This window comes from Solea solea, chromosome 5, assembly GCF_958295425.1.
Source record: "Solea solea chromosome 5, fSolSol10.1, whole genome shotgun sequence".
NCBI classification, from domain to species: domain Eukaryota; kingdom Metazoa; phylum Chordata; class Actinopteri; order Pleuronectiformes; family Soleidae; genus Solea; species Solea solea.
Window position 1 is genome coordinate 28652860 of NC_081138.1, and position 16584 is coordinate 28669443.

At 39.7% G+C, this 16584-nt stretch overlaps 1 protein-coding gene across 1 annotated transcript in view; it reads left to right on the forward strand.

Moving 5' to 3' along the window:
- The first annotated feature begins 2420 nt into the window (after window positions 1-2420).
- The window catches only part of epha6 (eph receptor A6), a 59064-nt gene continuing 44900 nt past the window's right edge, over window positions 2421-16584 (forward strand). Inside the window, exons 1-2 of the mRNA XM_058630220.1 lie at window positions 2421-2916; window positions 11982-12046. Of these exons, the coding sequence (XP_058486203.1) occupies window positions 2838-2916; window positions 11982-12046 (144 nt within the window). The 5' untranslated portion in view covers window positions 2421-2837. The remainder of the gene's footprint in view (window positions 2917-11981; window positions 12047-16584) is intronic.

The window sequence follows — 16584 nt, forward strand, 5'->3', positions numbered from 1 at the left end:
GAAAAGAAAAAGAAGATTTAGAGACGGTCTAAGAGGATACACTGAACATATTTCTTTAGTCAGAGCCCTTGTCTTGTCTGGCGTCGCTGTCCATGGTGCTGAAATGCTGTTCTGTCCCAGAAGTCCACTGAGATCAAATCAGAGAAGGAAGCGGTCTCCAATTTCAGCTTTTTATCAAATTTGGGGGGCCTTTTTGATCTTAAATGACTTAAATAGGACACTTGTTTATCTTAAGAAGTTTTGTCTTAAACAAAAGTTTATGTACCAGGCTTGATACTTGAAATGAGATGTCAAGCTTTCAAAAGATGCTTTTGAAAATATTAGATTCACGATATGACAAAAAGCCTCTTCAGTGCATTTCCACCATACTTAACCCTTTACCACTGAGCGTATCGACGATGACACGCTTGCACAAGCACACTTAGGTAATTACGCAGTGGTTTGAAGTTGCATGTGAAAGCCAACGTGCGTTTATTACAGTAATTGCACTCTTTGTCGCCAGAGAGGAGAAATGTTACTGTAAATATGTTTTAAACTGTTCAAAATTCCTATTTAATGTTGTGTTTTTTTCTCTAAAACAATTTTAAATTGTTAATACACTATGTTAACATGCAGTAAAATGTAAATTACTGTCATATATTAAAAGATATTCTGGAAAAAATGACAAAGAAATCACACTTTTATGGTTAAAATAAGCAGGACATTTTGAGGCTTAGGTGTTAAAGGGTTAAGGTGACTGAATATTCCACTCCTTGGGCTTAAACATGAATGTAGCCATGGAAACACAATAGAAACAACAGTGCAAGAGGGAAGACTCCAGGTAGTTGCCTGTTTTGACAGTACAGACATCAAAACAGTAAGTAACAGCCTTTGTTTTCTGAAGAAGAAAAACAACAACAACATACTGCAGACAGCATTTCCTCTCACCTACCTCACAAGTCCTAACATCATTATCTGAGCCATTGTATTATTTTACACATTTATCTTCTTTGTTTATTCTACTTTTTAACATTTACTTTTAATAAATGTTTACTTTTACCTCCTCTATCCTTCCTCATCTTTGCGTTTCTGTCATGGTCTGTTACCTCTTTTAGAACCTTTTCTGGCGCCAACACTGACCTTGTCAGGACCAGCAGACCTCGTGGAGAACAAAAATCTGGTCCTAATGAGGCAGAACCTCATTTCAGAGGAACTGGTGACGTTTAGAGCTAAGATGTGAATTGTGGATAGTTTCAAGTTTAGAGTTAGAGTGGTTAAGTCTGTCCCAATGAATGAATAATAGCTGAAGACACCTCTCTCTGTGTGTGTGTGTGTGTGTGTGTGGGCTTTTTTCATGGTTAAGACCTGGTTTTAGGGTCATTTGAGATGGATTGGATTAAGGGTTAGGGAATGTATACTTGTATGTACATCTTTGTGAGGACCAGATCTTACATCTTAAACGGGGTGTTTATAAGTTAGGACTTGTTTTAAAAGTTAGGGGTAGAATTAGGGTTAGGTTAAGGCATTTAGTTGCGATGGTAAACGTTAAGGTAAGGGAGTATGGAATGCATGAGGTCTTTAAGTGTCCTCACTAAGAATGCTGTACAAGAATCTCTCTCTCTGTGCACATGTATTTATATATTTAGGAGGACATTTGACCTTGTAGGGGACATTTTGGTTGGTCCCCACAACTTTAAAGGGCTTTTTTCAACAAACAAACACAGGAATTAAGGAGATTTTATGAAAGTGAGGACAATTTGGCTCGTCCATCACATCTTAAGTGGGGTGTTTATAAGGGACTAGGATGGTTTTAGGGTTAGGGATTGAAGTTGTGATGGTTAAGGTTAGGGTAAGGGAGTGACAGCAGCCCACTGGAATTGTTATAGACGTATAGACATGAGGTCTTTAAGTGTCCTCACTGAGAATGATGTACAATTATCTCTGTCTCTCTCTGTGCACCTTTAACCCGCACCACCTTGTTTGCAGCATCTCTCTGGGTCTGCTCGGCTTCCTCCCCTGTCACCATAAATAGGAACTGCCCCAGACACACATTACTATTCCCACAACATGATCCAATACAGCTATAACCTACATCACAGCACAGAGGCGATGCACTGCTGTAATAATGGCTTCATATTTCCTTTCACCAGCACCATCATCATCATCATCATCTCCCCCCCCCCCCCCCCCCTCCACTCACTCACCCTTCGGACAATCAATAACAGACACACTGAAACCACTGTCCCGCGCATTTTATTTGACGCGATCATGCGGAGTGAGGGATGAGATGAAACTGTCTCTCAGACCAAGTTAGATTTGCGCGCAAACTGGCTCCTAAATCTCAGAGGAGAGAGAGAGGGAGAGAGAGAGGGGGGTGGGGGCACAGTGATACAGAGAGAGAGAGAGAGAGAGATGCACTAACAGAAAGAAGTGAGGTGGGAAGTCCTTGATTTTCGCCTCTTCGCTCCAGTTGTTGCGTAAAAATATGAAATTATCGACGCAATCACTCTTTCAAGAGCTTTTGCTCACTTTTGTGCTCATCTGAGTTTGTTTGTCCACGTCGTGTTTTGCGGGGTTTACAGACAAATACACGATCTCCTCTAACTTCATTCACTTGGAGGTGTTTGTGCGCAATGGCTCCGCGTCTGGAACGCGACGGATTCGGGATGCTCGGCTGAAGGAAAGACAGACAGACAGAAATCCAGTGGACGCGACCATGATCCTCTGAGTCTGGATTCTCGGTCGCTTTTCGTCCATGAAAACCTCTTCTCCCCCTTCTACTTGTGCGGATCTATCTCGGAGTGTGTGCGGTGTTTTAATTCAGAGCGCACCTGCTCCTCCGCGTCTGTGACTCAACGATGTGCTCCAGTGGGAAAACCTGCGTGTTTCTGTTCCTGCTTAAAAGTATCATGTCGGACCCGGGAGCCACGAACCAAGGTGAGTCACAGCGCCAACCAAACACAGACAGACTGAGAACAAGGAGGATGCAGGAGTCACATTTCACCCACATTTATAAAGTATTTTCTCTTTTACGCACACGCAAAACACAACTACATCTATATCACAGTGGATATCGCACTAAAATTGAGTCATTTCACCTTTGATCCAACTTAACACTGTTTCATGTTTGCACGTTACGTTATACAAACATAACACATCTGTTTAAGGATGATAACCTTGACGAGAGCTGCAACTAACAATTAGAATCTGTCCATGATCTTGTCAGTTCATTGTTTGGTCCAGAGAATGTTGAAAAATATTGATCCTTATTTCCCAAACTTTGAAATGATGACGTCCTCTAATGTCTTATTTTGTCCACAGACCAAAAAAATACTAAATGTTAATGATTTCTTTCTTGCCAGAAGCTAAGAAACCAGAACATATTCACAGTTAGGAAGCTGAAAAATCACGAATCATTAAGGAAAAAAACAAAAGAAAAACACTCAAAATGTCAAATTAGTTGCTGATTAATTTACTAATTGATTAATTAGTTGTTAAAATGTATTTGCTATAAACACCAAAGTTACAATATGATGTCAGGTGTGATTCCCTTCAGGCATTTTACTCATTTTACTCGTACAGTATGTGACTTTGTCAGTTTTCAGGCTTCATCTGGACAGAAACTACATTTAAAGACTCTTAAAACCTCACAATGTTTGTGAAAGTTTAAATTTATTGGCTGAATTGAGATCACAGCAGTGATAATGATGATTGGTTAGCTTTTTACTTCAGTTATGTGTCAAAATAGACACATTTTTCTTGGTGTATTACAAATTCAAAATCCATTTACAAAGCCTGAAAATGCTGTTTGAACCTCTTCAATTCATTTATCTTTATTTATCCCTTAGGGTAACTCCATTTGTGCCAGAGCATCAATCAGTGTGTGCGGCACACTTCACATCATCACCTTAACTTCATATCATAGCATACATATTGCAACATATCATCACGGCAACGTACGGCAACACAGTGGTTTCAATGTAATCTCTTAAAATATGGTTAAATGTTCATTTTAATTAAATTGATTCTAAAAGATGGAGAGAAAAACCTCTTTTGGTGGATGTGACTGCCTCTAAATTGTGTCCAAGATCATGTTCAGACCTGCATCATAATTGGTTAGATGCTGTTGTTGTGCCGCCTTCTTGGCCACGCAGGTCACTCTTGGAAAAGAGATTTTTAAATCGCAATTAGGGCTTTTTATCTGCTTAAATAAAGGACACACACATATATATATATATATATATATATATATATATATATATGCGTGTATATATACATATTGAGCGGATTTTGTCTACGTTCCAATCCCTTCACTTCACACTGAATATAGAACTCACGTCTCTGAGAAGCAGCACATGTCAATGTCTCAGCACTTTCCAACACAACTCAGCTCCAAAATGCACACATCGACACACACAAAATCACAAAATATTGGCTTATTCTGTCAGCAGCGTTGATGCTTATTTAGATTCCCGCCTCTCTCTGTCGTGATGAGTTCATTAATTCATGGATGAGCGTTCGGCGTCCAGCTTCTGGCTTCTGTGCAGTCCCCCCGAGAGGATTCCACTCGCGATAGCATTCGTGTGGATTCCGCGACGTGTGGCCCATTGGTGGGAAAATTAAATGCACCACAATCATTTTCTCCACTTTCCAAAAATCATCTCCCCCCCCCCCTCTTTCAGCCACAAGCGAGTGAGAGAGTGAGCGAGTGCACTTGCATAAGCGTATGAAGAGCACAGGCCGTGGTGATGTTATCTTCCCACATAAGTCACATGGGTTACCGCTTGCTTAAATGTAATCAGTTCTTCACGCCTTCCACTTTGCACATTTTGCGCCGGGGTCACTTTCATTTTCCGCCGTCAATGTGTTTGGATGCACGATTTCAAAAAAACGACGTCAGGTGACCTTTCACAAGCCGAAAATGCCATACGGAGTGAGGACAATTTGGGAAAGTGAGGACGTTTTGACTGCTCCAAAAGGGCTTTTTGGGGGTTAAGACCTGGTTTTAGGGTTCAGGTTTAAAGTAATGCATTATGTCTGTGTGTGCGTGTGTGTGTGTGCTCAGTTTTCCCTGCAGGATGCCTGCCTGCCTGTGATGGAGGAAAAAAAAACCGAGAGGAGTTTAAAATATAGTGAGAATGAGCAAATGTATGCTATCGCCATGCAGGTGCAATCTATCAAGAGTGAGTTCGGTAATGAACGTGAATCACTTCCCCGTGTCCTCAAGAGAAAGTCAGAGAGATGAGATGGGACGCAGTCTTTTATACAACGGCTAATTTATTGTTTTGCCCGTTTCGGGGGTCGACATGGAGATAATTGTGCGATATATATAATATCGGTGACATGAAGCACAATGTGCGGGGATTCTCCGAGGAGTTTATGTGCAGCTCCGCACTGACAATGCCTGCAAATTCACCAGTGGAGTTCTGAGTCATGCTTGGAACAACCACAGACCGTTTATAAAAGTCTGTCCGGTCCAACCAGGAAATGGATTATAAAGAACTCACATTCAAACTCTGCTTGAATGTGAACCTAATTCTAAACTTGTTTTATAACTTCTGTAAGGAGTTAATCGTCTCAATCGCGAGTTGCAGGTTTTCTTCAGTTCTTTCGGCTGCAAAATGTCAACATCTTTGCACTGTGGTTTTTTTGTGGGCGGGCCTTAAGAGGCTGCCTGCTGATTGGCTATTGAGATTTGGAGTGACAGCTCAATGGACCGGAAGTCGTCACAGGCTTGGAGCCGCTGTCCCTCTGGAACTCGGTCCCCAAGTTTTCCCCGTCGACGTCCGACAAAATAATTGTAAATATCTGTTTGTCAGATTATAAACGTCAGATACTTCAGTAGCCAATCAGCAGGCAGCTTCCTAAGGCCCGTCCACAAACAAAAATCCACGGCGCAAAGAACAATTATGATTAAATCAATATTTTATTTGCTTCGTGAACTTTAAGTGGACGCACAAGCTGCTGGTTCCTGTCGACTTATTCCCTCTCAGTTATGTGCAGTCAGTGAGATAATATGTGCATTTTGAACGTTTGTTGTTGTGCGTATCGTTTTTCTTCTGATTATCTCCTGACGTGATTATGTGCTCATCACGTTTGTCTAATGTTTTTGATGCAGTAATTCGACGGTGGATTGAGATGCACAAAGTGACGAAAGTGTAAGCACAATAAATCCATCAGTGACAGAAGAACTACAGTGTCGTATATTTACTGGAGGGAGTAATATCTGTAACAGTTTGAGGGTTTATATTATACTTTAATATACTACCCTTAATTGCACACTTTTTTTTTTCCCTCTCTAGGGGTTGCCACAGCAGATGACCTGCATATTTGATTTTTATGCTGGATGCCCTTCCTTGCAGTCAGTTTGTTCAGCAAACCGTTCACTACTATTTTTTAACTGATCTACAGTTCAGCGTTGTTCGGTTTGATTCTCGTGTCGGACGTCGTGCTCATGACTCTTCCAGTGACGACACTCTCTGACCAATAAGTTGCCAGCAGTCTGTTGACGTCACATTTTAGTATCAGCTCAGGTCGCTTGGAACCTCGTCAGAGCAGGTACTAAAAAAGTACCAGGTACTATCACTGATGCAAAAGTGGACACAGTGGACCTTTAAGTTAAGATTTAAATAGTAGAATAGGGGTAGAGAGTGAAGAGTAGAGTAGAGCTGAAACGATTAATTGATTAATTGATTGCTAAATGAATCGTCAACTATTTTGATAATCGATTATAATATGATATAATATAATATAATCACTTTGAAGCTTTTTTCATTATTAAAACAAGATTTCTGATCGTTTTAGCTTCTTAAATGTGAATATTTTCTTAATTTCTTTGCTCCAGATAACAAAGAAATCATTAAAAGTGAATTATTTTGGTCTGTGGACAAAACAAGACAATCGAGAACATCATTATTTCCAGGTTTGACAAACAGTGGCCAACAATTGTAAACGTTTTCTGACATTTTATGGACCAAACGATTACTCGATTAATCATGAAAATAATCGTTAGTTGCAGCTCTAGTGTAGAGTTATTTTTAATTTTACATATGTAGAAGAAGACGAATCAGCAATATTTTAGAAACGAAGGTTGTTCCAGATTTGTCCAGGATGTTATGTACATCCCATCCGTGAATATGGCCAGAGGTGAGGATGACAATGTTGTCAAACCATCAAAAAGTCTGTCCCTGATGGGTCAATTCATAGCTTCACTGCTTGCCAGTCAGTCCCCCTGAGGTCTGCTGTCATCGGACCCTTATTATAACTACTGTATATATGCGAGACGTACCCAGGCATGCTCCAGGTGGAGCCTCGTTGCCCCGACTGTCACGGCTATAATGATTATATACTGAACCATGTATGAGGGACTGGACCACATATGTAATCCTCTTCAGATGTGGAGACTCTTGCATCGTTGTCTTTGTTATCAGGAGAGGAGACTGTTGTTTTTAGCCATTAGCAGCCAACTGCAGTTTCAACCCCACACGTCAGATTAGATTAGACTAGATTAGGTCTGACTTTATGTATCCCACACTGGGGAAATTCAGAGGTACGTAGACGAGTAACGAGTGAAAAGGAAATAGAAAAGGGCAATACAATCGACAAAATGTAGAGTATGAAAACACAAATGCAAAAGCAGGAGTGCAATAAGTGATCTTATAAGAAAAGGAACAGGGTTATAAAAGTGTGGTAGGACAACGTCCGTCTTAACAACTGCACGCTGACTTCAAACGCACGGTCCCTTGCTTTTGTCTCTTTATGAGATTAGATAATAACACGCTGGGACAGAGCACACACAGAAATCATCTGTGTAATAAGCATAATAATAATAATTATTGTGATTATGTGATGGAAAAGTGGAGACGTTTTACACATTTTGTCCCACTTTGTCCTCAGGTAAATTCCACGTAAATGTCTAATTTCCTGCCTCTAATGACGTGGGCACAGTCATGAGCTTTTACGAAATATGGACAAAACTCTAATTATGATGGTTTGTTCCTTAAGAGCAGGAACACAGTTCAGCTTCTTCACAGAGACGGATGAAAGAGAGCACTAAATGACAGTGATTTACAGAGTGAAGCGGGAGGCTCGCCCAGACGAGACGTCACCGTGACCTCTGCTCGCTTTACCAACAAGCAGATCCTCACATCTGAGCGACTGCTGAATAAGGAACTAAATACCTTAAAGGTCTGACGTCTCTCTGACAGCTTTACGCAGATCCTGCGCTGCATCATCTGTGCCGTGATCAGATGAATTAAGATTCCGCTGTCAACTTTTATAAACATCTCAAACAGAAAAACAATGATTCTTCCTCCCTCGGTGTCTCTCCGACGACAAGAAACAAAAAAATGAAGACAATTCTTTTGGAATGTCAGCCAAGTGTTTATCTTCTTGAATATCATCAGCCAAAAGTGCTTTGTTGTCGCTTTGAAGAAGAAGAAGAAGAAGAAGAATCTTTGTGATGTGACTGAACTGCGGGTTACATTACGTATTCTTCTGTTTGAAAAGTCGCATATGGTGAAAACTGGAATAGCTGCGTAAGTCGCCTGACACACGAGCGGTATTTGTTGATACTGAAGGAAACATCATTATTATTATTATTATTATTATTACATCTCGATATCAATGTAAATGCTCGCTGAGAGCTCACAGAGAGGATGGATGACACCCACGTCGTGTATGGGAAATATGGAGAGAAAGGAGAGGGTTACCTCAGTTCAACATAATACCTGGAGTCGCCGTGTTACAGATACAGTAACAGTAGAAAGAGCTTATACCCAGAGAGAGATTTCAAAAAATTGAACTGTGCCAGAGTTTCTAAAAGAAAAGGAAATTATGCAGCCTAATTATTTCATAATGAATATATTTCATGCCAGCCTTGGTTTCCCAGAAAAATTTGACTTTTCTGCTACGATGGGACGCATTCAATTCGTACATTCTGTACAAGAATGAAAGGTTTGAGTGTGACATTTTGAAACAAATTGTTTCACACTTTCGCACATTTCTGTTCACAAGCCAAAAATTCTCTCACCAAGAGGAGGACGGGTACGGGACAGCTGTGAGTGAGGACGCAGATGTACCCAAAGTCAATTTTCTGAAACTTCTCCTGCCACCTCCTTACAACCCAAAACTCTGGATGATGTCTGAGCGATCACATTTAAGAACAGACCAGAAACAAATATTCACAGTAATCCAGCGGGCTACTTTTCTGAAAGTAGCCCATAATCAGGTGCTGTTTGCTCCTAAAGCACAGATTACTGTGTCTAAAACTAACAAATTATGACCAGGAAACAGTTATCAACCCCTTTATTCATAGTGTTCAATTCAATTCAGTTTTATTAGTATAGCACCGAATCACAACATACATTATCTCAAGGCTCTGTACATAGACAACATCAATGAGCAAACACTAGATGCATCAGTTTAGAGAAAAAAACTCACTCCCTTTTACTAGAAGAAGAAATCTCGGACAGAACCAGACTCAAAGATGTGCGGCCATCTGCCTAGACAGGTTGTGGTGAAAGGAAAAAATGGGGGACAGAGGAGAGATGGGTGACAGAAAGGGGACAGAGAATGGACAAGAGGGAGGTGAGGTGGAGACAGAGGAAAGAGACAAGGAGCAGATACACAACTATTGTATCAAGTCATAAGTTTGGAACACTATCATATTGAGATGCACCAACAAGAAATCAGGAAACAGGAAATCCATATTATACCATTCTGTAAACCACACATACATGTGACATTTGACGTTCCTTTGAATAAGATGTGTCATTTTTGATTCACACGTATGTGTGCTTCACAGAGCGGTATAATGGAGACGTGAATGTGTTGATTCTGCCGTTTGCCGTCTCTGTGATTATGTCATTATTTTGACAAGCTACTGATTCAGTCTAATCTCCGACATCGGCTACAAAGATTCAAGATTTCTTGGATCTCCGCATCACTATTAATTTATTTCTTATGTATCCCCTTTTGCTGCCTCTAAGGTAGTAGAGCTACTCATCCTGGGCTCCACACACAACACATACAATATAAAACAAACACACCATAGTTAAAATAAAAACTATTATATTAATATTAAATAATAATAATAATAATGATAAAAAAAAAATTCTAAATGTTATTCAGTGGTCAGGAAAATTCAGAGAGGACAGATGCAGATTATAATGTTTCTGTCCACTATTATACCCAGACAAAAGTAATGTGATTTGGCCTGCTGATAACTGCATGTCAATTTACTCTGTGTGTGTGTGTGTGTGTGTGTGTGTGTGTGTGTGTGTGTGTGTGCTTTGAGTGAGAAAATCCGAGTATCAAATTCAGCACTGTGGTCTCCTTGGGTGATGTATCATTTCCTGCCTCCGAAGATAGTTGTTAGAATGTAATTATGCTATGACTGCATTACTGTGTGTGTGTGTGTGTTTGTGTACATAGGTGTGTGTGTGTGTATAGACACGGCGAAGAGAGTTGGAGGAAAAGATCTGCTGCTGTCAAACATGAAACGCAGCATTACTCATGGTTATGAAAGATTGTTTTTCTTTGTCAGAAATCAATGTCTCCGTCTCCGTCTCTCTCTCTCTCTCTCTTTATCTCTGTCTATGTCGGGTTGTTGAGCAGAGGCAAAGCCGCCTTATTATAGGTTCAGACCTTAATTACCAGCCAGAGGTCTGTAAATATTAAAGCAGCTCATTTAATCTCACCACCGCCACGATCATCTCCAACCTCATATTTGGTTCCCGTCGCTGTGGATTTCCTTGCGAGGAGTTTGCACCCACTTGCATGTCGATCACTCGCTGCGTTTACACCGCCATGTCGGCAGGAAGAGCTTTTTGACGGTGCCAAATTCAAGCCGCGAGAGTTCACCGCGCGCTTAAAATCCATGGAGATCGAGCAGTATGTCGCAGAACCTGGTTGGGGTGATTATATCTGACCCCCTCATTTACCCGGGATTTAAAAAAAAATAAAAAATTAGGGACTTATTGGTCGTTATATTCAGCGAGTGTTCAGACCCCTGTAGCGACTCTTCATCAAAAAAGCGACTGACGACAATTCTAGCGACTTTTTCTGGTGTAATTGGACCTTTGTAGTCTCTGATGTGAAAGCACTTATTTGCACACCGGATGTCATTAAACAACCAAGAACTTCGAGGTGTGGTTTAAACACAATCCACACAGATTACCAGGAATTATTTTCTCCTGGGTTAATACATTCCTGCATATGTTGTGTGGGAAAAGGGGCATTTGAATGCATCCCCCTCTAAGCTCAACATACTGTGAACCCTGCATTACTTTCACTAGAACTCATGCGCTGGAAATTTAGAATATTGAAATAGCCTTTTTGCTTCAAATGCCTGTCATCACCACATGCTGAAATCTCATCCCAGCTGCCACACTGTAGATTATCACCTCACTCTCCATATAGGCCACATACCTCCCACGTTAGTGGTACCTGGAGTTGGTGTGAAATCATTGGTGTAAGTCCGTGGGCATGTCCTGCTGAGCTGCGCTGTACAGCTATATCGTCACCTTAAACATATCCTGACTGTATTTTCCTTATTAATAAATCAAAATTTGGTTTAAATACCTAACGCCTCAGTGATCTCATCACTGATGTCGCGTCGCAGAAGACTTGTGACCTTCTGAGAAGGACGGCGCTAATCTTCACGAGATGGTGGTGCCGATCCGCGTTGTCCCGGACTTTTTCTGAGAACGGTTATTTCATAGGTGATTGAATCTGATAAGGACTTTACAGCTCTGTCAGCCGCCCGTTGACAGCTTGATAACTGTTGTGTGTGCTCTCTCCCTACTTTGTCACCTCCATTTCTCTTCTGTTCAAATCCACCGTCCAACCTCTCTCACGCTCCCCTTCCATCTCCTCTCTCTCTCTCTCTCTCTCTCTGCTCTGACCTGTCATTCTTCTTGCTTATGCTGTCGCTTCTTCTCTCCTCCATTTTACATGGCTTTCTTTTTCACCCCCCCTCCCCCCACACACACTCTCTCTAGTGGTTCTGTTGGACACTACAACAGTGCTAGGAGAACTGGACTGGAAGACCTATCCTGTCAACGGGGTGAGTGACTTTGACAGTTCCTAAAACACTGCACAAGAAGATTCACTGCGAGACACTTTTGTTCTGTGCCGATTGTCATCCACACTGACCGGAAATGAAATAAAGCATTTTTTAGGCTTTATTTGAACACCGCTTAACATTGTACATAGAGCTGCAACTAACGATTATTTTCATAATCGATTAATCGATGAATCGTTTGGTCCATAAAATATCAGATACCATAAAAAATGTTGATCTGTGTTCATCAAACCTGGAAATGATGATGTTCTCAAATGTCTTGTTTTGTCCACAAACCAAAATGATTGACTTTTAATGATTAATTTGTTATCCAGAGCAAAGAAATTAAGAACATATTCATATTTAAGAAGCTTAAACAATCAGAAATCTTGTTTTAATCATGAAAAAAGCTTCAAACCGATTAATCGATTATCAAAATAGTTGTCAATTAATTTAGTACACATGCAAATTAATTGCACATTCCTTTAAGACAAAAAAGAAAGACCTTTTTTGTATTTTAATTTACATTTTCCATCAACACGATTGTTATTGATTCAGATTTTCGGACTTAAAGGATTTTGTTTTGTGCCACCGATCAATATTTCCACAATAACCTTCCAGCTCAGCGTAAACCAAGTGATCCGAGAGAGAGCTAGAGTTTGTGGACGTCCTGCGAGAGTCGGTTCAGTTCACGTGCGTCAAGGCAAACCTTAAATGGACCATAAATTTTTAAATGAAAGTCATGTGTCCTGTATGGAAATGCCGCTCAGACGTTGAGGGCGGCTAAAGTACAAAAGCCCTCGCAATTTCTACATCATTAGATGAGATTAGACTTGACTGATCTCACGCTGGGGAAATTCACTTGTTCCAGCAGCTAAAAAAAAAGGTGGGGGGGGACTGAGGGTAGACAAGAGGCGAGAACAAAACAGAAATAAAGTAAGAAATAAAAAAGGTTAAAGGACAGGAATATTCTGGAAAACATTTATATAATACAATGTGCAGCTTTCACGATAGAAAGTGAACATGTATCTGTCCATACTCATCTGATGAGAGGAGCTGAGGTCACAAAATGGCAGATAAAATCTCAACAATCAACTTCTTTTTGTATGTCTCCTTCTACTGCAGCTTTAATTAGTACATACCTTTCTTCACTCATTGTAAAACTGGTCAATCAATGACTAGACGTAACGCTAATAAGGGCGGGAATCACAGGGTAACCTCACGATGCCATATGCGACACATGGTCCACGATACCAATAATATCATGACACAACGATTTAATTATCACACAATCATTTTATCGTGATATTATTGGTATTGTGATAATAGTAATATCGCGAGACAGTTATCACAGAATTATTGTATCATGATATTATTGGTATTGTGTTAATAATAATATCACGATACAATGATACAGTTATCGCAGAGTCATTGTTTCGTGATATTATTGGTATCATGATAATAATAATATCACAATACAGTTATCACAGAATCATTTTATCGTGATATTATTTGTATCGTGATAATAATAATATCACGATACAGTTATCACAGAATTATTTTATCATGATATTATTGGTATCATGATAATAATAATATCACGATACAATGATACAGTTATCGCAGAGTCATTGTATCGTGATATTATTGGTATCATGATAATAATAATATCACGATACAGTTATCACAGAATCATTGTCTCGTGATATTATTATTATCAGGATACCAATCATATCACACTACAATGATTCTGTGCTAATCGATGTATCGCAAGACATAAAGCGATACATCGCGATATCTGTGTAACTGAAGAAAACATTAAGAAACTTTAATGTGAAAAGTTAAAGGTGCAGGATTTCTCTATTTATTCACAACACAGAGAGCATAAAGTGCATAAAGTCTATGTACTAAACGTGGATGGAGCAGCTCTTAACTTCCCTGCATACATTTGAGCAGCGCCGCCAAGAGGAGACATGAAGTAGTGATGCCCAGCAAGTGCAACTGTCAGGGACTGTTTACTTTAGAGCGCCTTCATTTGTGAATTATAATATTGATATTCGATATGTTAAAAAATCACTGAGTTGACAGGGACAACTGGAGACAGGGAGGATAAAATGGAGTTTTTCAAAATCACACCAACATTTTATGTCGTTTCTCCCTGTGCGCCCACAGCAATCAATGATTAAAACACATTTAGCCTGCAAATAAAATGGCAAATGTGAAACACACAGAGATCCTAATTCAATCGCCTCCCACGTCTTGTGTTTTGTTTTATAGAATACATGCGACAATGTTTATGTGCAACTAATACTGATTCGTCTGGAGATTAAACCAATTAAACTGTAGCGTGTAATTCTTACCAAGGCCAAGGCCCCGGAGGGAAAACGCTGTAGATTTCACTGCTGCAAATATTTCCGCTGGGACTCGGCAACAACAATAATTTTTTCTCCACAACTTAATGTCTGATTTAAGACACGGACGTGGCAGCGCTTGTGCTTTCAGGCTATTATGAAAAGTGCAATAAATCCTTAGGAGCAAAACTAATAAATAGCTGAAACAAAAAAAAAAGAAAAAGAAATGAGATATTTTCAGAGCATAAATGCCAATATTGAAATAACTTCTCCCGCCTCGCATGCAGACGGAACAGGTTTTTTTTTGCTATGGGGAGCAACAGCGCCATTACTCGGTGGAACAAAAACGCACGGCGAGATTTACATTAAATCAATAATTCATTACAACGACAGAGATTTTTATGATATTTTCATAACGCGGCTCTCTCCGTCGTCCCGTTGGTCTGACATTGACAGATTGTCTTGTGTTAATCAAAAGCTCACACCTCTAAACCAGCTGCCGTGTCTCCACCACGGCTAATGGAACAGCATACATTCAATATATTTCTTAAATGTCTTTCTTTTTTTTAACACCTAATGAATTGAAGTGAAATTCACACTGCATTATTTTGTTTTTCCACGTAGGTTCACATTGACGTGTCACACATGCACACAAACAGACACTTGTGCGTGTGTGTAGCTTCTGCCGACTGTGTTTGCTGAGTCAGCAGATTCGGTCGTTACTTTGTTACTTCGTTATGGCGTCCACCCAGAAATAGTTGCACATGGTGTGATGGGTGAATCAGTAACAGGTAATCTGACCGCCCGCACGGTTGGTGTAGTGGTTAGCACCCTTGCCTTTGCAGCATGAAGGCCGTCACATGGGTGTGCGTGGGTTTCAGCAACCAGTAACTTGAGCTAATTACTTTTTAATTTGAAGTGTCCAATACTGGTTGTGATTATCTGTTGCGGAGGACAAGAATAAAATAAGTGCACTTATCTGAATGAACTCAACCCTAATTACTCAGTCACTCACTCACTTAAATGTAATCAATTTAATAGGCGAAACATGTGTTTTCTCTTATGTTCAGACTCAGGAAGGTGTCACTGCTTTTATCTGTGATATATATAATTAACCTTTTGATAATCTCTTTTTTTTAAAAGCTCCCACAGTAAAAATGAACTGACATGGTGTCAGTTCACTCAAAATAAATCTTCAGTGCTGGATAAACAAATTAGAATGTACGGCTTCCATGGAGTTAGTGTGAAGTGTTGTGTGAAAAAAATGAAATGAATGGATGAATTGAACAGTTAATCAAGCTGTAGTAGATAGAAGGATGTTCTTTATTAACGCAGTTAGTCTTTCAATATAAGAAATAGATGATGTTAGACTAAAAAGATAAGAAATCATATGACAATTAAAAATACTTGGATGTATTCTAAACCTGTAATCACATTCCGTGCTTCGGAGAGAACAAGTCGTTCTCCATTGTTCTTATTTAATGTATCGTAACGATCACATACACGTTAAAGTTATAAATGTATATATTTTGCAGAAATCAATTTTTTTACCCCCCAGGAATAAAACACTCACATTACTCATAGCATTAGAGTGTCAATCAGTGCAAATTATGTTGATCACTTTCCAGCGAGGAAAAAAAAAGAAACTGAAAGTTTTCAGGGAAATAATTTGTAATTAAAGATTAAAACATGCCATAAAAATGTCTATTGAAGGTAATGCTCAGCTCAAATTTAAATGTTCTTTTTATAGCCATCATTGACCTGAACTTTTACCCATTTTTTCTTTGGACCAAGAACAATGTTCTTGTTCACAGCAGCTGTCAAATGTTTTTTCCTGTCAAGTGCTGAGTGTAGAACTGTCAAGAGTGAAAAACAACAACATTGCAACGCTCAGAAAAACATCACAGCTGTTCAAAGACGGCACAAAGGTGGGGCTTTCGTGTTGCTTCTGAATGCTTATATAAAATATTTCATTTGACCCAGTCACTATAGGCTTACATGACATTAGAATACATCAAATGATTGTGTTAGTCTAACTAAAACCAGTTTTTTTTTTAAAATAACTGTAAAAAATGATTTTCTGACGCAAACAAAAAGATGCCGCGGTGAAATTCACAGTGGTGCTTTTTTTGGACTGAGTTTATGCTCCGTCACCTTAAGCCTGTCCCACACTTTTCAAAGGATTTCCAA